The sequence below is a fragment of the Salvelinus sp. IW2-2015 genome, linkage group LG5, assembly GCF_002910315.2.
Source record: "Salvelinus sp. IW2-2015 linkage group LG5, ASM291031v2, whole genome shotgun sequence".
Lineage (NCBI taxonomy): Eukaryota > Metazoa > Chordata > Actinopteri > Salmoniformes > Salmonidae > Salvelinus > Salvelinus sp. IW2-2015.
In genome coordinates this window covers 26026421-26052179 of record NC_036844.1, presented here as the reverse complement: position 1 = coordinate 26052179, position 25759 = coordinate 26026421, and the positions used below count along the sequence as shown (strand labels likewise).

Sequence of the window (25759 nt, the reverse complement as noted above, 5' to 3'; positions counted from 1 at the left end):
TGGATGTGTAAGGTAGGTTTAATATAAAATACAAAGTTAACTCTAGCAGAATGAGAAACACTTAACAGATTTAGGCCATGCCTAAATGCAGCTATATCAACACCTTTCTGGTCAATTTAACACTGTCCACATTGCTGCTGACAATTGTGAGCAGCACATTTATTAACACTGCATTCAAGGGGAACGGAAAGGGGATACCTAGTCAGTTGCATAACTGAAAGCATTCARCCGAAATGTCCTCCCAATTTTAACACAACCCCTTTTCAGTCTGGACCCAAGAATAAGCAGGAGGGCAGCATTACACAGGTGGGAAAAAAGTAGCCAAAACAGTACACCACAACACTTAAACGTGGTACTGAGTCTAGATGTTATCAAACTAGGAGAAGAACAAGTGAAGGAAGCAGCATGGGGAGAAGAAAAAAAAAATGGGTGAAGGTAGGGTGTGTTTATAGAGATAAGATGGCGCGTTCCAAAGTGTCCGAAGTTGAGGGACCATGGGGCATAAAAGGCATAGTGTGGAATAAGGGGTAGCTAGAGGGATGGTTGGACATGTAATACATATAAAATGGGGTGCTGGTGTGCTTCTGCACACCTTTTAGGTCATTGTCACAAATATTCATTCCATGTCCAGCCATACTCGGGGTCTCAGCGTATATCCCTCGATGTCATTCTGTCTCAGTTGCAGCATTCAAATCGTGGTCATCGTGTGTCTGTAATTCACAACATTAAAGACGATGAATGAGCATAGCTTTTCCACAAATTGAGCCATACACAATACAATTTAAGCATTGAGGACAGCATTTTGTTGACTACATGTGTGAATGATGGAAGAATCTTACCCCCGCTGTAGGTCCATTTGAGTGCGTGTGATCACTTAGGCTTGAACATCAACCAGTACTGGGACCATTGGAGACGTGGGATGCTTGCTCTCAGAGTGCAGCTTGAATGTATTCGGGTCTGCATCTATAAAAGGTCAAGTACAAAATGGAAAAAGTTAACAATCTGTGGCTTAGATTGAATTCAATGTTGACACTAATGATAAACTAAACAATATGATGCAACAAACTACTACACATGAAAGACTGTACCACACAGGCCAATACAATGACCTACAGATGGAGGAACCTAAAAGGTACAGTTGAAGTCGAAGTTTACATACACCTTCCCAAATACATTTAAACCCAGTTCCACAATTCCTGACTTTTAATCCTAGTAAAAATTCCATTTTAGGTCAGTTTGGATCACCACTTTATTTTAAGAATGTGAAATGTCTAAATAATAGAGAGAATGATTTATTTAATATTTTATTTCTTTCATAACATTCCCAGTGGGTCAGAAGTTTACATACACTCAATTAGTATTTGGTAGCATTGCCTTGAAATTGTTTAACTTGGGTCAAACGTTTTGGGTAGCCTTCCACAATAAGTTGGGTGAATTTTGGCCCATTCCTCCTGACAGAGCTGGTGTAACTAAGTCAGGTTTGTAGGCCTCCTTGCTCACACACGCTTTTTCAGTTTTGCACACACATTTTTTATAGGATTAAAGTCAGGGCTGTGATAGCCACTCCAATACCTTGACTTTGTTGTCCTTAAGCCATTTTGCCACAACTTTGGAAGTATGCTTGGGATCATTGTTCATTTGGAAGACCCATTTGCGACCAAGCTTTAACTTCCTGACTGATGTCTTGAGATGTTGCTTCAATATATCTGCATAATTTTCCTACCTCATGATGCCATCTATTTTGTGAAGTGTGAAGACCCATTTGTGACCAAGCTTTAACCTCCTGACTGATGTCTTGAGATGTTGCTTCAATATATCTGCATAATTTTACTACCTCATGATGCCATCTATTTTGTGAAGTGCAGCAAAGCACCCCCACAACATGATGCTGCCACCCCCGTGCTTCACGGTTGGGATGGTGTTCTTCAGCTTGCAAGACTCCCCCTTTTCCCTCCAAACATAATGGTCATTATGGCCACAGTTCTATTTTTGTTTCATCAGACCAGAGGACATTTCTCCAAAAAGTACATGGTTTTGAAGCAATGGCTTCTTCCTTGCTGAGCTGCCTTTCAGGTTATGTTGATATAGGACTCGTTTTACTGTTGATATAGATACTTTTGTACCCGTTTCCTCCAGCATCTTCACAGGGTCCTTTGCTGTTGTTCTGGGATTGATTTGTACTTTTCGCACCAAAGTACGTTCATCTCTAGGAGACAGAACGCATCTCATTCCTGAGCGGTATGACAGCTACRTGGTCCCATGGTGTTTATACTTGCGTACTATTATTTGTACAGATGAACATGGTACCTTCAGGCATTTGGGAATTGCTCCCAAGGATGAACCATACTTGTGGAGGTCTAAAATCTTTTTTTCCCCCGAGGTCCTGGCTGATTTCCCTATGTCAAGAGGGACTGAATTTGAAGGTAGGCCTTGAAATACATCCACAGATACACTCCAATTTACTCAAATTATGTCAATTAGCCTATCAGAAGCTTCTAAAGCCATGACATTTTCTGGAATTTTCCAAGTTGTTTAAAGGCACAGCCAACTTAGTGTATGTAAACTTCTGACCCACTGGAATTGTGATAGTGAATTATAAGTGAAATAATCTGTCTGTAAACAATTGTTGGAAAAATGACTTGTCATGCACAAAGTAGATGTCCTAACCGACTTGCCAAAACTAGTTCGTTAACAAGAAATTTGTGGAGTGGTTGAAAAACGAGTTATAATGACTGCAACCTAAGTGTATGTAAACGTCCGACTTCAACTGTACATAGAACTATGTCTGGRTTTGATTAGAGCTTTGATCGAAAATTCAAGCCTGACGAGCCATTTTATATATAATACATTTTATGAGCCCAAGCCCAAATGTATGTGCCGTTATCCATTAAATATGATACAGTATAGGCTAGCGCACATTACGCAAGAGAGAAAACATAAGCCCATTGATGTAGCTAGCTACATGTTCTCGTGGGTAAATACATGAAACAAGTTCCAGTAAACTAATCTTTTTGAGTGTTGTTACGTACACCTCTTGAAGGGAACGCAACACCCTGCTACACGCAACTCCCTGTGGAGTGAAAGAGGTATGTGATTGTAGGTGCGGGTAAGGATGACAGCGGCAGAGAATATTACCATTAACAGGGAATTTATGTCCTTAACACGGTAAATGTGGGGAAATGGGGCTGGWCGGAACCAAAGYAAAGAAAGTRAAGTTAAAAAGCCTCCTCTCCTACCTATTCTTAACGCCACCTGGCGCGCTAACCAAAATACAGGGGGTGTTCCACCCAAGTCTTACCTAGTGTGCATAGACAGAGTACATACTACGGGTATATGTATGCCCGCTGGCCTCYTGCCTAAACACTCCCAAGGTGCCTTCCCCTTCCCCCCTGGGAACAAATTAAACAGAATAAGTCTCCAAACTCAGTGAACAATTTGAATAAACCAAAAACACTARGTACTATCGCAAACACATAGCTCTGCAGGACCAGCTACAAAAAACTTTACAGCATATTTCCCAGACCAGCACATACAACGAAGCTCTCTCTCTCCTCCTGACAAAGGAACACTGGCTTTTCAAGCTGCAGAAGGAGTCCGAAATTGCAGCCAGCTGTATCCCCTGACAAGAGGGCGGGTTCAGAGCTCCAATCTGCAATGGGGCCGACCAATCAGCAGCTTGGAATCCAGGAAGCCATCCTGAAACATATACACATATACACATACAAACCCACAACACAGAAACTGGGGAACGTAACAAGTGTGAACTGTATTACTGTACTGTATTATACTGTACTATACAGACTGGAATGACCTTGTTCAAACCATGATAAAACAGAGAACATGTGATTCTGGTGCAGCACATGTGGCCTACAAAGTTACAAGTATAGGCTTGCAAATTATTATTATAATTTTAAAAATAAAAAAATTCTCCCCAATTTTCATCTTGTCTCATTGCTGCAACTCCCCAACGGGCTCAGGTGGCGAAGGTCGAGTCATGAGTCCTCCGAAACATGATCCRCGAAACCGCACTTCTTAACGCCCACTTAACCCGGAAGCTAGCCGCACCAATGTGTCGGAACACCGTTCAACTGACAACCGAGGTCAGCCCGCAGGTGCCCGGCCCACCACAATGAGTTGCTAGAGCGCAATGAGCCAAGTAAAGTAATGAGCCAAGTAATGAGCCGGCAAAACCCTCCCCTAACGACGCTGGGCCAATTGTGCGCCGCCCAATGGGACTCCTGATCACGTCCGGTTGTGATACAGCCGGGATCGAAACCAGTGTCGTAGACTGCTGCGCCACTTGGGAGGCCCCGCAAATTTGATTTTAATTTTGAAGTCAATCACTGCATTATTAATCGGCAGACTCAACAGCCTTGGTTCTCAAATGACTGCCTCGCCTGGTTCACCAACCTCTTCTCAGATAGAGTTCAGTGTGTCAAATTGGAGGGCCTGTTGTCCGGACCTCTGGCAGTCTCTATGGGGGTGCCACGGGGTTCAATTCTAAGGCCGACTCTTTTCTCTGTATATATCAATGATGTCGCTCTTGCTGCTGGTGATTCTCTGATCCACCTCTACGCAGACGACACCTTTCTGTATACTTCTGGCCCTTCTTTTTAACAAACCTCCAGACGAGCTTCAATGCCATACAACACTCCTTCCATGGCCTTCAACTGCATACCTTTCAACCGATCGCTGCCGGCACCCGCCCGCCCGACTAGCATCACTACTCTGGACGGTTCTGACTTAGAATATGTGGACAACTACAAATACCTAGGTGTCTGGTTAGACTGTAAACTCTCCTTCCAGACTCACATTAAGCATCTCCAATCCAAAATCAAATCTAGAATCGGCTTCCTATTTCGCAGCAAAGCCTCCTTCACTCATGCTGCTAAACATACCCTCGTAAAACTGACTATCCTACCGATCCGTGACTTCGGCAATGTAATTTACAAAATAGCCTCCAACACTTTACTCAGTAAATTAGATTTACTGAGATTTACTTAGTGCCATCCGTTTTGTCACCAAAGCCCCATATACTACCCACCACTGCGACCTGTATGCTCTCGTCGGCTGGCCCTAGCTTCATATTCGTCGCCAAACCCACTGGCTCCAGGTCATCTAAGTCTTTGCTAGGTAAAGCCCCGCCTTATCTCAGTTCACCGGTCACCATAGCAACACCCACCAACAGCACGTACTCCAGCGGGTATATTTCACTGGTCATCCCCAAAGCCAACTCCTGCTTTGGCTGCCTTTCCTTCCAGTTCTCTGCTGCCAATGACTGGAACGAATTGCAAAAATCACTGAAGCTGGAGACTTATATCTCCCTCACTAACTTTAAGCATCAGCTGTCAAAGCAGCTTACTGATTGATCACTGCACCTGTACACAGCACACCTGTAAATAGCCCACCCAACTACCTCATCCCCATATTGCTATTTATTTTTGCTCTTTTGCACCCCAGTATCTCTATTTGCACATCATCATCTGCATATCCATCACTCCAGTGTCAATGCTAAATTGTAATTATGTCACCACTATGGCCTATTTATTTATTGCCTTACCTCCCTAATCTTACTTCATTTGCACACACTGTATATAGATTATTGTTATTGTGTTATTGACTGTACATTTGTTTATCCCATGTGTAACTCTGTGTTGTTGTTTTTGTCGCACTGCTTTGCTTTATCTTGGCCAGGTCACAGTTGTAAATGAGAAGTTGTTCTCAACTGGTCTACCTGGTTAAATAAAGGTAAAATATATATTTTTAATAAAAAGTATAATAGGGCCTATTTGAATAATTGGTAGGTTGATTATATACACTGGTGTTTGCCTTTCCAAATCATGTCCAACACTCTACTCAGCAAATTAGATGTAGTCTACACACAATACCCCATAATGACAAGTTGAAAAAAGGGTTTTAGAATTTTCTTCAAATGTATTAAAAATAAAAAACAGAAATACCTTATTTACATAGGTATTCAGACCCTTTGCCCTGAGACTCAAAAAAGACTTAAAGGTTGAGACTGAGTCTGTGTCTCTCACATGGATAGGCAGACCATTCCATAAAAATTGAGCTCTATAGGAGAAAGCCCCGCCTCCAGCTGTTTGCTTAAAATTCTAGGGACAATAAGGAGGCCTGCGTCTTGTGACCGTAGCGTACGTGTACAGCCGTGGCCAAAAGTTTTGAGAATGACACAAATACTAATTTCCACAAAGTTTGCTGCTTCAGTGTCTTTAGATATTTTGTCAGATGTTACTATGGAATACKGAAGTATAGTTACAAGGATTTCATAAGTGTCAAAGGCTTTTATTGACAATGACATGAAGTTGATACAAAGAGTCAATATTTGCAGTGTTGACCCTTCTTTTTCAAGACCTCTGCAATCCACCCTGGCATGCTGTCAATTAACTTCTGGGCCACACCCTGACTGATGGCAGCCCATTCTTGCATAACCAATGCTTGGAGTTTGTCAGAATTTGTGGGTTTTTGTTTGTCCACCCGCCTCTTGAGGATTGACCACAAGTTCTCAATGGGATTAAGGTCTGGGGAGTTTCCTGGCCATGGACCCAAAATATCGATATTTTGTTCCCCGAGCCACTTAGTTATCACTTTTGCCTTATGGCAAGGTACTCCATCATGCTGGGAAAGGCATTGTTCGTCACCAAACTGTTCCTGGAACGGTTGGGAGAAGTTGCTCTCGGAGGATGTGTTGGTACCATTCTTTACTCATGGCTGTGTTCTTAGGCAAAATTGTGAGTGAGCCCACTCCCTTGGCTGAGAAGCAACCCCACACATGAATGGTCTCAGGATGCTTTACTGTTGGCATGACACAGGACTGATGGTAGTGCTCACCTTGTCTTCTCCAGGCTAAGYTTTTTTCCGGATGCCCCAAACAATCGGAAAGGGGATTCATCAGAGAAAATGACTTTGCCCCAGTCCTCAGCAGTCCAATCCCTGTACCTTTTGCAGAATATCAGTCTGTCCCTGATGTTTTTCCTGGAGAGAAGTGGCTTCTTTGCTGCCATTCTTGACACCAGGCCATCCTCCAAAAGTCTTCGCCTCAATGTGCGTGCAGATGCACTCACACCTGCCTGCTGCCATTCCTGAGCAAGCTCTGTACTGGTGGTGCCCCGATCCCGCTGCTGAATCAACGTTAGGAGATGGTCCTGGTGCTTGCTGGACTTTCTTGGGCGCCCTGAAGCCTTCTTCACAACAATTGAACCGCTCTCCTTTAAGTTTTTGATGATCCAATAAATGGTTGATTTAGGTGCAATCTTACTGGCAGCAATATCCTTGCCTGTGAAGCCCTTTTTGTGCAAAGCAATGATGACGGCACGTGTTTCCTTGCAGGTATCCATGTTTGACAGAGGAAGAACAATGATTCCAAGCACCACCCTCCTTCTGTTTTTCGAACTCAATCATGAGAGTGATCTCCAGCCTTGTCCTCGTCAACACTCACACCTGTGTTAACGAGAGAATCACTGACATGATGTCAGCTGGTCCTTTTGTGGCAGGGCTGAAATGCAGTGGAAACGTGTTTTAGGGATTCAGTTMATTTGCATGGCAAAGAGGGACTTTGCAATTAATTGCAATTCATCTGATCACTTTTCATAACATTCTGGAGTATATGCAAATTGCCTTCATACAAACTGAGGCAGCAGACTTTGTGAAAATTCATATTTGTGTAATTCTCAAAACTTTTGGCCACGACTGTAGGTATGTACGGCAGGACCAAATTGTAAAGATAGGTTGGAGCAAGCCCATGTAATGCTTTGTAGGTTAGCAGTAAAACCTTGAAATCAGCCCTTGCCTTAACAGGAAGCCAGTGTAGAGAGGCTAGCACTGGAGTAATATGATAAAATGTTTTGGTTCTAGTCAAGATTCTAGCAGCCGTGTTAAGCACCAACTGAAGTTTATTTATTGCTTTATCCGAGTAGCCGGAAAGTAGAGCATTGCAGTAGTCAAAAGCAGTGACAAAGTGACAAAAGCATGGATAMATTTTTCTGCATAATTTTTGGACAGAAAGTTTCTGATTTTTGCAATGTTACGTAGATGAAAAAAAGCTATCCTTGAAACAGTCTTGATATTTAATTTATTTTTCACCTTTATTTAACCAAGTAGGCTAGTTGAGAACAAGTTCTCATTTGCAACTGCGACCTGGCCAAGATAAAGCAAAGCAGTTCGACACATACAACAACACAGAGTTACACATGGAATAAACAAACATACAGTCAACACAGTAGAAAAAATAAATAAAAAGTCTAAATATGTTTGTCAAAAGAGAGATCAGGGTCCAGAGTAATGCTGAAGTCCTTCGCAGTTTTATTTGAGGGGACTGTACAACCATCAAGATTAAATTGTGGTGGCAGCTGTAGAAAGGTATTTGGGTGTGCGAGACTTGACATCAGAAGAGTTACAGGGTCGTGATGTCCCATCCTTTCAGGTTGTTGGCCTGAGGTAGGACTAAATAGATTTAAATAGTGGAGTAGGGTGGTTTTCTTTTTTTTCTGTGTAGTGTTAGACGGAAGGGATTTGTTTCTTTATTTTTTTCAAGCAAAGTATAAGGGAGTTGTACTCCAGTATAGTAGGTGGCGGTAATGCACCATTTTTTKGGATGCCAACCGCCGTTAAACCTCATCGAAGAAAAAGCGACATGGTCGACTCCGCCCAAAATCTGTCCGCGCAGAATAAGCAGACCAAGTAAGGTGTTTTTTATTTTATTTTAATGGGGGCAATAGGAGAGTGTTACATTTGGTCAAGATAAAAGGGAATTACCATTTGATAGGTAAGGCATATTTGATCGAAGCTGAATAATGCTTAGGTTGTTACAAGTGTATTGGTATGTTTCTATAAAATATCATTAACTAGACCGTTCCCTCCCGATCTCGCCTTCGCAGACGTGTATTTCCATTGTTAGAGCGGTCAGTCGATCATCTTGTCAATTATAATAGGTCATCTTTGATTAAGCGTTGGAGAGCCTGCATTTGCGTGCGCAGCTGTGACGTCGGCCAACGAATCCCAAGACTGGAGGACCCGGTTTGCGCTGTCGGCGTGCATTTGTGTGTGACTGGAAACATGTCGGCAAGGATTGTGCACACCGGAAGATCAATGAAATCTACCAAAACCTAAAGAACCAGTGCAATTTCACAATTTAAAAGAATTTGACATAGTCCAGGACCCTTTTCCACGGTTGTGTTACCTCTCTGACTCGCGTTTTAGCCTATTCAGTGGTAGAAGTATCCAAAACGAATGGTGGAAGTCGAATAGAGTCTCGAAGTAGGCTAGGCCGAGTGGAGAGTGAAGGGCTCGGCAGGTAGAGACGAGCGCTCGCTTTTGAGGAATGTTATCCGTACTCTCCTATGGAAGATTGGTTGCGAGGGCTGTCCTTGGCGGACTCTCTCAAACTGATGGTCGGGACTACAGCCTGGTCACAGCTAGTTGTGGGTTTGGGAAAGACTTTCGTAAGGGGATATTGAAGAAAGGGATGTGCTACGGGGATGACGCTTGTTTCATTGCCCGGCATAGGTCCGCCGATGTATTGGGTAAGTCTCACTTTAATATTCCAATTATCTGTTCCGTAAAGACATCGTTAAAGTAGTCTAGTCGTTTATTATAAGAAAACAAAAGCCACCGTGAAATGTGCAAGGTATTTTGGGGGATAATAGCATTTTCCACAATTAACCTTCAATGTGTCGCCAACCCATGTCACGAAAACGAGGATATTCCCTACCGTTACCCATTACCTGATTTAACCTCGTCTTAAATTGTCACGGCGTTTTCCGATGTTTGCCTTCTACGGTAGACTACAGCTGTGGTCTGTAGGCCTAAAAGCCACCGAGAAACATTGTGCCTGGGTTTACAAAAAATGTATACTTTGTTGAAGAGTAATTGTAAAGACCTTTCACCTAGACGTATGGACAAGTCCTCTTACCAGCGCTACTAGTGGCGATAGTGTGAACATGTATACAACGATACAATGTATAACGTTACACAGCTATTTCATAGCGTGACAAATGTGGAAGTCGCACGTTGATTGTGGCTATAAATTGTTAGCTTATGAATTGTTCCGCCATTCGATGCTAAGAACAATGAGGTTCGTTGGAGTATAATTCTGTTATGACAGCCTATAGCTTCATATTCATTAGCCTTAGTCGACCTTTGTTGTTTTTACACACATTTCACACGCGCTTAGGGGAAACTCACTCCGGTGTTTTCCAAAGGTCAGAATGGTTGAACATGGAGGCAGCCATGTTTCCAGGACCAATTCACGTTTTACAGACTCATGAGGGGGAAGTGCATTGTCGTTTTACCAGTTCATAGAAAATATCCGCCCATATCTTTATCAAGTTCTTATTTACCAGATGTCACACATTCAGAACGGTGCCTAAAGCAGGTTTGCACCACTGAGATATAATAAAACCTGGAGAATACGTCCAAGATGTCCGCCCGTTTTTTTCAAGGTAATCTACTCACGTTCGTATACGCCGATTCATGGACCGTCTATATCCGGGTTGCATCCGGTTTATACGGACCAATATCACAGGGCGGATTCGATTATGCTAAGCACTCGTCTATGGCCCGTTTAGACAATGGGTGAGAGGGAGGAGCGCCAATCTCAAATCTAGCAATAATTTGAGGCTCGGTCATTTTGTCAACAAGGCTGSATGGTACATCATCCAGAAACATGCATCTCTTTTCTGTCAAATAAATGTTTGAATTTCAATTGCCAAACATGCCCCCGCATAGATACACAAAGAAGGCAGGGCTTAATGTGACCACGCCCCCGAATAGGGTACTACCATTACTCCTGTTGTTAAATTGCTTACTTTACTCATAACCTGACAACAGCTGTGTTCTTTTTTTACTCATTATAAATACTTCCAATTTTGTGATATCTAATTGCGATCCAATTACGATCTTGTCTCATCGCTGCAACTCCCCAGCGGGTTTGGGAGAGGGGAAGGTAGAGTCATGTGTCCTCAGAAACATGGCCCGCCAAATCGCTTAACCCAGAAGCCAGCTGCACCAATGTGTCGGGGAAAACTCAGTTCAACTGACAAACCTAGAGCGCGATGAGCCAAGTAAACCCCCCCCCCCCAGCCAAACCCTCCCCTAACTAGGACGACGCTAGGCCATTTGTGCGCCGCCCTATGGGACTCCAAGTCACGGCCGGTTGTGAAACAGCCTGGGAACGAACCCGGGTCTGTAGTGACGCCTCAAGCACTGCGATGCAGTGCCTTAGACTGCTGGGGGGGGGCTTCTAATCATTCTATAACATTTTGGGTAGGCTTGGTTGCCAATTTGTTTTTACTTCCATGTCGTCTTAATCAACAAACTAAATCATACCTAAAGACACTAATTCTAAATGTAAAATGTTAGCATGAACAGATACTGTTGCATGGAATGTAGGTCAGGATTATCAGCCAAAGCTAGCTAACCCTGCTTTTAAGATGCCGAAAAGCTTGTTTGAACAGTAGTAGGAGAAAAAGACCACCGAAATAAGTTTCATCAACTGCCTTGTTCAGAATGTGCAGAATTACACAACATGTGTAACAAATAACTGGCAGTTTTATGGAATACATTTCTATCTGTAACACTGTGTTGTACCTTATTGAATTTAGTTAGGGTTAGGCTAGTTCATAATTTTAGCTTGGTTTAAGTTGCCCTGTTTTCTTGATAGGATTTAGGCCTAACTCTGCATCATGTTAAGGCAGTGAATGAGATGCTTTTCAAAAACGTGCCCTATTTGACAGTGGTAGAAGCGCAGGATGAGTCATTGCAACAAGTCGTGCCGAACTAAAATGAAATGGTTGGATGTCTAGTGTAGCCTACTGCTTTTCTCTACCAGCTGGATTCTTGGACCTGAAACATTACTGCAGCAGAGCTCTTCAGTATGCTCATCGTATGCTCATTGTGTCTAGTGATTACACGGTCGGTAGTTTTTACATGGATAGCTTTGGTCTGCTCATACTTTAGGGAAATACAGTGGCGCTCACATTGTCTACTGATTTCTCATGATGGACTCACAACAAGTCAGGGGCTGAGGCCGAGCTGCTTTCCTCTGTGGCTAATTAACTGGTTATGGAGACCGGATCAAACACCCACAGAGACTGCTGGTTCTTGGCTTATGTATACTGTGTCTAACCTGGGTGCTATATTACTTCTGTTTGGCTAACACAATCTGTTGGCGGGAAGGATTCTATCCTGGCCTCTGCTGATCATTATAGACAGGCCTCCCTATACCCAGTGTAGTTTTAATGTCAATTAAGTTTTTAATATCTTGGAAATGTCTGTTTTGCCATGGCGAGAGTAGCTTTGGGCCTGTACTATGGGGTGGCAGGTAGCCTAGTGGTTAGAGCGTTGGGCCTGTAACCAAAGGGTTGCTGGATCGAATCCTCAAGCTGACAAGGTAAGAATCTGTCGTTCTGCCACTGAACAACGTAGCTAACCCACTGTTCCCCAGTAGGCTGTCATTGTAAATAAGCATTTGTTCTTAACTGACTTGCCTAGTTAAATAAAGGTACTTATGTGCCGCTGTGGAAGGAGATGTAGGACATGCGTCTGTGAGTGTGTACAGTATATGGAAGTGTTTGTTTTAGGCACCAACAAAGAGCGTTGCTAGCTACCAGAGGAGGTTGAGTGTAGATGCAAGAAGAACAGTGCAGGTGCAAAGTTTGGTGACAATGTCGTCATTACCAAACTTTGCATCGACACTGTTCAAGTAAATGTGTTTAGTTACATTTTCAGTGGAAATTAAGTCCTCCTTGCATGGTTTGCTTAAAAACCTCTTAAATGTACACTCCCAATATTTGATTTTTTAAAATTCAATTCAGTCTGGTATGAGTATCTTGGCTATTGATCTGTGCCTTAAAATCTTAGGTGTGACTTACAACCATATACATTCGTATGCCCATATAAGGTCAGGCTGAGCCGATGACCTCGTTTCAAGATGGCTGCTACCTACATTCCAGGTTTGCGCGGTAAACGCAATAAATAGGGAATAAACTGATTCAGACCGAAAGCTTTCCAACTTTCCAAGGATCCTGCTGACCAATGGTGGGTTTGAGGAGCTATTTGGCATCGCAGCTACCCTAGCTGCTAGCTAGCTGGAYGCGGATTGTCCCGGGTTTGTGGCTGTCTAGATCCCTGCTGTTTGTTGTTTTCAATTTTCCCCGTCACCTGCCCTGTCTGGAACTGCGAGGAGTAACAGCCTAACATACGTTGCTAGCTACCATGACAAAGACCAAAGCYGGCGGGGGTACCGTTGAGGACAGTGCCAGTGGTGTCTCTCTTTCACACGTGAAGGATCTTTTAAATTAACAAAAAGAGACCTATAAGCAGTTGTTACAACAACAAGAAAATAGTTTCAAGTGTTTTGTCCAAATACTCGTGGATTCTACTAATAAAAGAATGGACGACCTGACCAGAGAGGTCCAGGACCTGAAGAACAGTTTGCAGTTCTCCCAGGGTCAACTCGACAAGTTGAAACAGGAGAACGGCAAGATGACAGCAATCTGTAAGTCATTGAGAGAGGACATCAGTTCTGTGTGTGCATCCATGATTACAATGACACATAAATCAGACTATTTTGAGGGACAATCAAGGCGAAACAACATGGTTGTGGACGGAAGGACAAAGTGAGGGAAATGATCTCTGAGAAACTGAAGATGGACCACAGGAAGATTGAGGTGGAGCGTGCCCACAGGACTGGAAAACCCACCACCGGCCCAGGTGATAGACCCAGGCTGATAGTAGTCAAGTTCCTGAGGTTCAAGGACAAGGTAGCTGTTCTGGAAAGAGCCAAGAACGTATATCTTCCTCAACGAGGACTATCCTGAAGCTGTGCGCCAGAAGAGGAAAGAACTGATCCAAGCCATGAAGGCTGCCAGAGCGCATGAGGACATTGTGTACATCCGCTACGACAGGCTCATTGTCCACCCTCCCTCACAGAAGCCTGGAAGGGATGAGAGAGCCAAGCCTATGGTTTCGTAGCCTCAACCTCACAGCACACACACACACCAACTGATTAATGGACTGCTGAATGTATTTTTTTTCTACTCTTGATTTGTCTGCTCTTTTCAATATTATGTCTCTCTCTGATAAACTACCCAGGAAAGGGCTGAAAATAGCCCATATTAATATATGTAGCCTTAGAAATAAGGTTAATGAAATGAATTTCGTGATAACATTCACATATTAGCTATTTCTGTGACTCACTTAGATCATTCATTTGATGATACAGCATTAGCAATACAAGGATATAACATTTTTGAAGAGACACATGCTTATGAGGGTGGAGTTGCTGTATATATTCAGAGCCATATCCCTGTAATGCTTAGAAGATCTTATGTCAAGTGTTATTGAAGTGTTGTGGTTGCAGGTTCACTTGGCACATCTAAAGCCTTTTCTGTTGGGGTGTTGCTATAGGCCACCAAGGGCTAACAGTCTGTATCTAAATAATAAACTCAGCACAAAAAAAAAATTGTTTTCAGCAAACTTAACATGTGTAAATATTTGTATGAACATAAAATTCAACAACTGAGACATGAACTGAACAAGTTCCACAGACATGTGACTAGCAGAAATGGAATAATATGTCCCTGAACAAAGRGGGGGTCAAAATCAAAAGTAACAGTCAGTATTTGGTGTGGCCCACCAGCTGCATTAAGTACTACAGCGCATCCCCTCATGGACTGCACCAGATTAGCCAGTTCTTGCTGTGAGATGTTACCCAACTCTTCCACCAAGGCACCTGCAAGTTCCCGGACATTTCTGGGGGGGAATGGCCCTAGCCCTCACCCTCCGATCCAACAGGTCCCAGATGTGCTCAATGGGATTGAGATCTGGATTTTTCGCTGACCATGGCAGAACACTGACATTCCTGTCTTGTAGGAAATCACGCACAGAACGAGCAGTATGGCTGGTGGCATTGTCAAGCTGGAGGGGCATGTCAGGATGAGCCTGCAGGAAGGGTACCACATGAGGGAGGAGACTGTGTTCCCTGTAACGCACAGCGTTGAGATTGTGACGACAATGACGACAAGCTCAGTCCGATGATGCTGTGACACACCGCCCCAGACCATGGCGGACCCTCCACCTCCAAATCGATCTCGCTCCAGAGTACAGGCCTCGTTGTTACACTCATTCCATCGGCGATAAACGTGAATCCGACCATCACCCCTGATGAGACACAACCGCGACTTGTCAGTAAAGAGCACTTTGTCAGTCCTGTCTGGTCCAGAGAGAGTGGGTTTGGGCCCATAGGCACCATTGTTGCTGGTGATGTTTGGTGAGGACCTGCCTTACAACAGGCCTATAAGCCCTCAGTCCAGCCTCTCTCAGCCTATTGTGGACAGTCTGAGCACTGATGGAGGGATTGTGCGTTCCTGGTGTAACTCGGGCAGTTGTTGTTGCCATCCTGCACCTGTCCCGCAGGTGTGATGTTCGGATGTACCGATCCTGTGCAGGTGGTGTTACACGTGGTCTGCCACTGCGAGGACAATCAGCTGTCTGTCCTGTCTCCATGTAGTGCTGTCTTAGTTCCAACAGCTGGGCCTCACTGTACGGACATTGCAATTTATTGCCCTGGCCACATCTGCAGTCCTCATGCCTCCTTGCAGCACGTTCACATAGATGAGCAGGGATCCTGGGCATCTTTCTTTTGGTGTTTTTCAGAGTCAGTAGAAAGGCCTCTTTAGTGTCCTAAGTTTTCATAGCTGTGACCTTAATTACCTGCCGTCTGTAAGCTGTTAGTGTCTTAACGACCGTTCCACAGGTGCATGCTCATTAATTGTTTATGGTTCATTGAACAAGCATGGGAAACAGTGTTTAAACCCTTTACAATGAAGTTATTTTTATGAATTATCTTTGAATGACAGGGTCCTGAAAAAGGGCTGTTTTTGTTGTTGTTGCTGAGTTTGTGTGAAACGCTTGATAGTGTTTTGGGGACCTGAATATTGACTGGTTTTCATCAAGCTGTCCGCGCAAGAGGAAGCTTCTTACTGTAACCAGTGCATGTAATCTGGTTCAGGTTATTAACTTTTTATGGCTGCATGGGCAGTATTGAGTAGCTTGGATGAAAGGTGCCCATAGTAAACTGCCTGCTCCTCAGTCCCAGTTGCTAATATATGCTTATTATTATTAGTAGTATTGGATAGAAATCACTCTGAAGTTTCTAAAACTGTTTGAATGATGTCTGTGAGTATAACAGAACTCATATGGCAGGCAAAAACCTGCGAAAAAATCCAAACAGGAAGTGGGAATTCTGAGTTTGGTCGATTTTCAACCAAGCCGCTATTGAATACAGTGGGATATGGATGAGTTTGCACTTCCTACGGCTTCCAATAGATGTCAACAGTCTGTAGAACCTTGTCTGGTGCCTCTACTGTGAAGTGGGGCCGAAGGAGACAGGAATTAGTCAGGTCTATCATGACCACGYGCGTTCACATGAGAGRGAGCTCTGTTCCATCGCACATCTGAAGTCAATGTAATTCTCCGGTTGGAACGTTACTGAAGATTTATGTTAAAAACATTCTAAAGATTGATTAAATACATMGTTTGACATGTTTCTACTGATTTTTCYGGAACTTTTTGACATTTCGTCTGCTTTTAGTGAACGCGGTTCCTGACTTTGGATTTGTTTACCAAACACGCTAACAAAAATAGTTATTTGGACATAAATGATGGACATTTCCTGTGGGAGTCCTGGGAGTGCATTCCGACGAAGATCAGCAAAGGGAAGTTTTATAATGCTTTTTATRAGTTTTGTTGACTGCACARTTTGGCGGGTAACTGTATGGCTTCCTTTTGTGGCTGAACGCTGTTCTCAGATGATTGAATATTGTGCTTTTGCCGTAAAGATTTTTGAAATCTGACACAGCGGTTGCATTAAGAACAAGTGTATCTTTTAATTCTATGTAAAACATGTATCTTTCATCAAAGTTTATGATGAGTATTTATGTTATTTGACGTGGCTCTCTGCAATTTCTCAGGATATTTTGGAGGCATTTCTGAACATGGCGCCAATGTAAACTGAGGTTTTTGGATATAAATATGGACTTTATCGAACAAAACATATGTATTGTGTAACATGAAGTCCTATGAGTGTCATCTGATGAAGATCATCAAAGGTTACTGATTCATTTTATCTCTTTCTGCTTTTTGTGACTCCTGTCTTTGGCTGGAAAAATGACTGTTTTTCTGGGATTTTGCGGTGACCTAACATAATCGTTTGTGGTGCTTTCGCTGTTAAGCCTATTTGAAATCAGACACTTTGGTGGGATTAACAACAAGATTACCTTTTTGAAATGGTATAAAATACATGTATGTTTGAGGAATTTTAATTAKGAGTTTTCTGTTTGAATTTGGCGCCCTGCACTTTCACTGGCTGTCATATCATTCCGTTAACGGGATTGCAGCCATAAGTTTTAATCAACCTACCAGGGTGTTTTCAAACACTACAGGAACAAGATCATCGACATGGATTGATCACATCTTTACTAATACTGTAGAACTTTGCTCTAAAGCTGTATCTGTACCCATTGGATGCAGTGATCACAATATAGTGGCTATATCCAGGAAAGCCGAAGTTCCAACAGCTGGGCCTAAAATAGTGTATAAGAGATCATACAAAAGATTTTGCTGTGACTCATGTGGATGATGTTAAAAATATTTGTTGGTCTGATGTGATTAATGAGGAGCATCCAGACGCCGCACTTGATGAATTTATAATATTGCTTCTTCTAGAACTTTTTAGGCTCCGTGGATTGATGAGGAATTGAAAAACTGAATGGTTGAAAGAGATGGGGCAAAAGGATTGGCTAATAAGTCTGTCTGTACATCTGACTGGCTTCATTTCTCAATTTGCAGTAAGTATGTGTCAAAACTCAACAAAAAGAAGAATAAACTTTATTATGAAGCCAAGATCAATTATATAAAGAATGATGGATAAAACTTTGGCGTACTTTAAATTAAATTATGGGCAGAAGGAACAATTCAATTCCATCTTTCATCGAATCAGATGGCTTAATCATCGCAAAACCATTTGATGTTGCCAATTATTTTATTGATTATTTCATTGGCAAAGTGGGCAAACTTAGGCAGGAAATGCCTATGACAAACAGTGAATTATATTCATGCATCACTAAAACAAATAATGAAAGAAAAGCAGTGCTGAATTTGCAAAGTTATTGTGGGAGAGGTTGTTAACGATCAATAATGACAAACCTGGTATTGACAACTGAGATGGAAAGCTACTGAGGATGGTGGCTGACTCTATAGCCACTCCCTATCTGTCATATTTTTAATCTGAGCCTAGAGGAAAGTCTTTGTCCTCAGGCCTGGAGGGAAGCCAAGGTAATTCCGCTACCCAAGAGTGGTAAAGCGGCCTTTACTGGTTCTAACAGCAGACCTATCAGCTTGCTGACAGCTCTTAGCAAACTGTTGGGGAAAATGGTGTTTGACCAAATACAATGCTGTTTCTCTAAACAAATAAACAAGACTTTCAGCATGCTTATAAAGAAGGGCACTCCACATGTACTGCACTGACACAAATGACTGATGATTGGTTGAAAGAAATTGATAATAAGGTTGTGGGAGCTGTACTGTTAGATTTCAGTGCAGCCTTTGATATTATTGACCATAACCTGTTGAAAACTTAAGAGCTATCTATCTATCTATTAGAACTCAACGGGTTTTCTTTAATAGAAGCGTCTCTGTGAAACGTATAAAGTGCTGTGTACAGCAGGGCAGCTCTCTAGGCCCTCTACTCTTTTCACCAATGACCTGCCACTGGCATTAAACAAAGCATGTGTGTCCATGTTATGCTGATGATTCAACCATATATGCATCAGCAGCCACAGCTAAGGAAGTCACTGAAACCCTTAACAAAGAGTTGCAGTCTGTTTTGGAATGGTTGGCCAGTGATACAGTGCTCATAGTTTTAGAGATATTCAGGACCCAGTTTATTTGGTACAAATCATTCCTTAAGTACTAGACCTCAGCTGAATCTGGTAATGAATGGTGTGGCGGTTGAACAAGTTGAGGAGACTAAACTACTTGCCGTAACCTTGGATTGTAAATTGTCATGGTCAAAACATATAGATTCAGTGGTTGCAAAGATGGGGAGAGGTCTAGCCGTAATAAAGAGATGCTCTGCTTTTTTGACATCACACTCCTAAAAGCAAGTTCTGCAGCTCTAGTTTTGTCTATTCTTGATTATTGTCCAGTCGTGTGGTCCATTGCTGCAAGGAAAGACCTAGTTAAGCTGCAGCTGGTCCAGAACAGAGCGGCACGTTTTGCTCTTMATTGTAATCGGAGGGCTAATATTAATACTATGCATTCCAGTCTCTCTTGGCTAAGAGTCGAGGAGAGACTAACTGCATCACTTCATGTGTAAAAAAAAATAAATCCCTAATTGTTTGCATAGTTAACTTACACACAGCTCTGACACACACACTTATCCCACCAGACATGCCACCAGGGGTCTTTTCACAGTCCCCAAATCCAGAAGAAATTAAAGAAAATGAACAGTATTATATAGATGGAACTTCCTTCTATCTTATATTGCTCAAATAAACAGCAAACCTGGTTTTTCTTTTTAAACAGATAAAGTAACACCTCGTGGCACAATGCCTCTCCCCTATTTGACCTAGATGGTTTTGTGTATGCATTGATATGTAGGCTACGTGTGCCTTTTTAAAATGTATGTAGTTCTGTTCTTGTCTGATGTTTTGTCTGGACCCCAGGAAGAGTAGCTGCTGCTTTTGCAATGGCTAGTGGGGATGCGAATAAAATGCAAAATACCAGTGTGCAAAAACAGTGCAATTGCCACATTCGAACACTTTGGAGAGATTGAAAGGACACTTGAATGTCTGAGTGAGGTTGATATGGTAGAAATTGTGTTTTTATACTGAACTAGCATTTAGGGATTGCAAATATCAAATAGCACTGGAATTTTAATTTACAGACATGCCACTTGGGAGAGGTTTAGGGACTCTTGGCAATGTCTCGTGACCACACCTGACACCMCTTACTAAAACATCTGCCCATTTCTAGTTGTTAGGTCTATCAATCCTATTTTCTTTCTCATATTGTTCACGTGTTGTGGAAGCCATCTCTGTTTCCAGCTCTGGGCATCAATAATTCACCTAGCTTGTCAATGAAAGAGTACTTTCAACAAAAAAACGGTTATTTAGTGTGTGCTTCATCTTGTGTATTCTGAACTATGTAACGCCTATCTTCTGATAATTTCCTCATCTCCCAGATGTCGTCTTTCCAAATATACAAAGTTTTGGCATGTCAGAATCATGTAATTACACATGAAAAGCAGTTACTTTTGGGTATGTCTATTTAGGCAGAAATCTACATTTTTGCCATTACATCGAAGAGGGCCCAGCGCAATCAAAAACTTTATTTTCCTGTGTTTTATACATATTTCCACACTGAGGTTGGAATAATACTGTGTAATTGTACATTGATTTCAGCCTATTTTGGTGGAATGGAATTTTTGGCCTGTCTGGTGACATCACCAGGCGATTTTAAAATAGTTCATAGACCAATAAGAAAGTTTGAAACCTCTGCCAATAACAGCTAGTTTTAAGTTTTCCTCTCCCAACCAGACTACTCCCAAACAGTCCTAGAAAAAAAAATTGCATTAGAAAATGATCTTGGCTAAGAAGCTTTTTTTTTTTTWYCATTTGAATTGAAATCCTAGTAAGGTACTTGTTACCCAGAAATGATTTCATATTGAGATAACAGCTGCATTAGACCTTTTTAAACTACTAAATCAATAAATCATTMGTTTTTGTTTGGCATACATTTTAAAGTGCAAAATCTGAGTCTCCACATTCTGTTACTGTGGAATTGCCTGCATATTATCACGGGGGTCACACAGCTGTAAATCAATGCAGGGGCCCCTGATTTCACGTCCATCTCTCACTCTGAACTCATACACTCCTCCTTTGTCAGTGAGTTAAGCATCAGCAGGTTTGTTCAACAACTGCAGGTCCATAACTTTCTATTTGAATCGAGTGGTTTAATTTGATTTGTTAATTTTGTGTCACTCGTGTACCTTTTTGGATAACCTGCAATGAGCAGTTTGGAGCAGCTCATGGCTTGTATTGTTTTGTACTATTACTAGGTGGTGTTTGATGCGTATTTCTCTTTCTTGCTGTAGTCCAAAGGGTTCACACACAGACAGTGATGTGAGTTTGAGTAGTTTGTCTGGTCAGTGGTAACTAGAGGATGGATGTCTGGTCTTTTGTCTCTTGTCGCCATGCGACTGGGAACAGCGAACAGCTGCAATTTACAATGATAAAATACAATGCCCAGCCAGACAGCCAGGGTGTGTGAAAGAGAGCGTGAAGGCGGGGTTTGCCCTCCAACCCCTTTGCGCGGGGTTTGCCCTCCAACCCCTTTGCGCGGGGTTTGCCCTCCAACCCCTTTGCGCGGGGTTTGCCCTCCAAACCCTTTGCGCGGGGTTTGCCCTCCAAACCCTTTGCGCGGGGTTGACAACATTGGTACTTTACTTGGGGGTATTACAACGTTGATGGTAGACTTGGGGGTATTACAACGTTGATGGTAGACTTGGGGGTATTACAACGTTGATGGTAGACTATGACAAAGATAATCATTCACTATTCTCATACTTATACACTTTTCTCTTGTTCTGTATGTCTCAGGTGTGGCGGATGGTGTAGGTGGATGGAGGGACTACGGGGTGGACCCGTCCCAGTTCTCTGCCACCCTGATGAGGACGTGTGAGCGGCTGGTGAAGGAGGGCCGCTTCACCCCCAGCAGCCCTGTGGGGATCCTCACGTCAGGCTACTATGAGCTTCTACAGAACAAAGTACCCCTGCTAGGTGAGCAAAAACGCTCTCTCACTCACTGACACACACACACAATAATGCATGGGGGGGTCATACAGTATCTGCTGCATGAGTGTTTATCTGTTGCCTGTGGGTATCCCTTCCCACTCAGCTGCACTCCATCAATCCATCCCAAAATATAATGATACAGAGCTGAAATGCCTTCCCTCCTAAGCATTAGGGCTGGGAATTTCCAGGGATCTTACAATACGATATTATCACCATACTTTGGTGATGATATGTATTACCATTCTATATGTACTGCTTTTTTTCATTTTTTTATGGCGATTTGTTGTTACAAACATATTGTTACTTATATGTCTGCGGCAGAGAGACGAGAGCACATGAGAAAATTWGTTTTGATCAGTCATGGAGATAAGTGTTGAAAACATGTTGGCTCATAATTAAAAAAATATTGAGAATAAGCTATAGGATGAGAAGTTTTGGCACAGGTACAGCCAATTAGCGCTGGTTAATGCAACCTAGCAAAAGGCATATGTTTTTATTGGGGGGGGGTTTATGTGTGTGTGTGTATATATATATATATATATATATATATATATATATCTCACACATACAGGACCAGTCAAAGCTTAGACATACCTACTCATTCAATTAGTAGGTGTTCTAAAACTTTTGACTGGGGGGTGAATGTGTTCTTTTATACATATACATTTTTTTACAAATCGATTCTTGGAGTCAGTATCAATATAATATCATCCAAAATGATGTTGCGATATGTGACTGTATTGATTCCTCCCCCCATCACTACCAATAATCTAATTTAAAAAATATTGAGTAAAATGAAATGTGGTGATATGCCGTATTATATCCAAATAACAGTGATGTAATAATCATATAATTGAAAGGGTGCTGTCCTTCAGTCTGCAACCACCAAGGTCCAGCTCCACAGAAGTCATTGGGACAAACATTTGGCCAAGTCCCTACTCCCACATCCCCCTCCACGTGACCATTTCACCCCATTACAGAGCACCTAAAAGGTCAGTGGAAGGAGCAGTAACAGACACTGCTCATGGGTTCACATGTTTTTTTTAAGGCACTGGCATGTGACAGACTGAGGACACATTTCAACTGAGACCCAACACCACAGGCAAGGCTGCCTGCACAGAGCCACCACTATCCACCAAGTCACACAATGTTTGTCTATCAAAAGTGACCCGCTTCTTATTTTGGGATAGGTGGAGAGCAGCTAAAGGTCTGTGTTTGACTGTCCCTTCAAGGTCAGGGGCAGTCTAGGAGCTGAAGCAGGGGGAACATGGCATTTGTTTTTGGTCTCTGTGCCAGACTGACTGGTCCAACATGATCTCACGTACTCCTTGCTCACAAGGAGAAAGGATATCAAGTGATGGCTAACCACCATATGTTTTTCTATTCCCTCTCTCTTCTCCCCTCTCTTCTCCAGGGAGCAGCACAGCCTGTATTGTGGTTTTGGACCGACGGAGCCATCAACTGCACACGTGTAATCTAGGTGACTCTGGTTTCCTGGTGGTGCGAGGGGGAGAAGTGGTGCACCGCTCGGATGAACAGCAGCACTACTTCAACACCCCTTTTCAGCTGTCCATTGCTCCCCCAGGTGCAGAGGGAGTGGTACTCAGTGACAGGTCAGTCTACCGCCCTCACTTCTCTGACCCTCCATCTGGTCGCAAATGACCATTTCTGTTGAGAAAACTGTCTTTAGACCAGGGGTGTCAAACATATAGCCACATTTGACTATTATTATGTTAGCAGCGACGGTTCCACTGTGTTCCAGGAGGAACCGAGTGTCTTATTGCCCAGCCATCAGCTGTCCCTCTGGCGCACAGTCACTTTTGCCCTGCTTCCTCCTGATGCTATTTCTGTTTGTGAGGAGACCTATTACTGTCTGATAGCAGCTGTCTAGTGCCCTCTAGCTGGTCCACACTGACAGTCCTGTCCTGTTTGTTTTCTTCGCCAGCCCTGAGGCAGCTGACAGCTCCTCCTTCGACGTCCAGTTGGGTGACATCATCCTGACTGCCTCGGATGGCCTCTTCGACAACATGCCCGACTACATGATCCTGCAAGCGCTCAAAAAGCTCAAGGTAACACATCACAGTACCTCAGAACTGCTGGCACACACTCTTATATCTACACATTCACTTTAGTAAATACCTGCACACATTTCTCCGGTCCTAATGCTAATGCTTGTATTTCTCAGAGTACCAACTATGACAGCATCCAGCAGACCGCACAGAGCATTGCAAAGCAAGCCCATGAACTGGCCTATGACCCCAACTACATGTCCCCTTTTGCTCAGTTTGCCTGTGACAATGGTCTGAATGTAAGAGGTACGTATCAGGTTCTTGGGAAGTCCTTTACGTCCCTAATAACACCTCCAGCACCACTATTTTATGTCCACTGTCAGTTTGAAGATTGGGCCATTCAAAGTTGACTTTGAACTCTGGAAATCCGATTTAATACGTTCTCTTTTGTCTTGTGTCCTGCAGGGGGGAAGCCTGATGACATCACGGTGCTGCTGTCCATTGTGGCAGAATACACAGACTAAGTGTGTGTGATGTTTATTGGAACTGTTCACTTCCTTCCCTCTGTCAGTCTTCCACCTGGCTCCTTCTCAAATGCATTGCTTCGTGTTGGACAGACTGGGGAGGCCCCCCCATCCCTTCACTGACCTTTCTATCTCACAGCCACAAAATAGAACACACACTCCTCACCACAGAATTGGGCTCCATCTCTATTCTTCCATTTTGTTTTGGTACTGTAGTGAGGAGGCAGGCTGCAAGGACTTTCTCATGTTGATCGTGATGCAGAAGGGCATGTTGGTTCCCCACATTCAGACTACGACTGAATGGCAGTCCTGAGTGTAGGCAAGTTTGCTTTTGCAGGGAGTTGTGCTCGGTAGCCCTGAAACAAGCAGCGGTGTTATACATCAAATAAGCCATGCTTTGGAGTTGTTGGGGAGATGTGTTTGTGTTGCCTATACATTTTGATTCTGTCTGTGTTGTAGCTGTGTGACTATCTGTTCCAAGTCGTCTGTGTGTGTGGATGAATACTAAGGCTGTGGAATTGAGGGGCTGGGTTGTTGCGGGGTTTAGAGAGGTTACAGTGACTTGTGATCAGAAAGGATGTAGATCAGCGCGTCAGGGTCTTGGATTAGGATACAGGGGTAGCTGGCCAGTATAATGTACTAGCTCAGCTAGCAGAGATCTCTCCAGAGTGCCACCTATAGGCTAGTCTGAACTGTTCTGCTGGTGCGCACATCCTCATGGGTTTGTAAATATTGTGTGTCATGTAACAAGGCAGAGAGTGTCTTCACTGATAAGGATGGTTATTTTGCTGTTGTGYCAGATGTGTACACAAGCATTCACAATCTATAAAGGGTTGAACCTTGAAGTAAATACTCTCAATCCCTCCCTTCCATGGGCCGAAAGAACCACGATGTTGACGTGTTCATACCATGATCATGTTTGACTCGGTAGCCATGAAATGATTGTGTGTGTGTAAAAAGTGGATGTAGGTTCTTGTTTGAATGTCTCTTGTTGATATGTGTTAACTTGCAACGCTAATGGTAGCATCTAGGAATGCTTTCAACCGAAACAATAGGTCAGGTATGAATTATTAAACAAAGTTTTATTTTTATATCTTAATGTTATTAGTTTGATAGCCATTGATGTGACAGTTGAAATATCATCCAACATATGGATTCACCCTGTGATTCTTTTGTGAAGCTATATTTTGCTCCATGGATGGCAAATAAGAATCATGCCATCTTACTATTAAGCAAGAATCCGTCTTTGTGTGGTGGGTGTCATCTCAAAATAGTTTTTGTTCTGTCTCCCAATAACAATTTACCTGCTRCTTTTATTTTGTCAATTAAATGTGTTTAATACTGTACATTA

At 42.9% G+C, this 25759-nt stretch overlaps 1 protein-coding gene and 1 long non-coding RNA gene across 3 annotated transcripts; one reads left to right on the top strand and one right to left on the bottom strand.

Annotated features, from left to right (window-relative positions):
- On the bottom strand, window positions 1–10494 carry LOC111963660 (uncharacterized). 2 transcript variants are annotated; one of them, XR_011479913.1, is made up of 3 exons: window positions 10474–10494; window positions 840–963; window positions 1–710 (listed from the first exon to the last, which is right to left on the bottom strand). It is a non-coding gene; the product is annotated as an uncharacterized lncRNA (long non-coding RNA). The 2 variants fall into 2 exon arrangements; XR_002877288.2 differs by lacking the exon at window positions 10474–10494 and adding an exon at window positions 3299–3388.
- Window positions 8824–25759, top strand: LOC111964125 (protein phosphatase PTC7 homolog). The gene is made up of 6 exons (XM_023987865.2): window positions 8824–9542; window positions 21681–21860; window positions 23290–23488; window positions 23821–23944; window positions 24061–24190; window positions 24350–25759. The coding sequence occupies exons 1-6, from the start codon at window positions 9341–9343 to the stop codon at window positions 24406–24408; spliced, it is 894 nt and encodes a 297-aa protein (XP_023843633.1). The 5' UTR covers window positions 8824–9340; the 3' UTR covers window positions 24409–25759.

Excerpts from the sequence above, each read along its gene's own strand:
- LOC111964125 (XM_023987865.2), top strand. The coding sequence starts at position 9,341 with ATGTTATCCGTACTCTCCTATGGAAGATTGGTTGCGAGGGCTGTCCTT. Across the intron at positions 23,489-23,820 it reads GGAGTGGTACTCAGTGACAG|CCCTGAGGCAGCTGACAGCT; the intron begins GTCAGTCTACCG and ends TTTCTTCGCCAG. Across the intron at positions 23,945-24,060 it reads AAGCGCTCAAAAAGCTCAAG|AGTACCAACTATGACAGCAT; the intron begins GTAACACATCAC and ends TGTATTTCTCAG.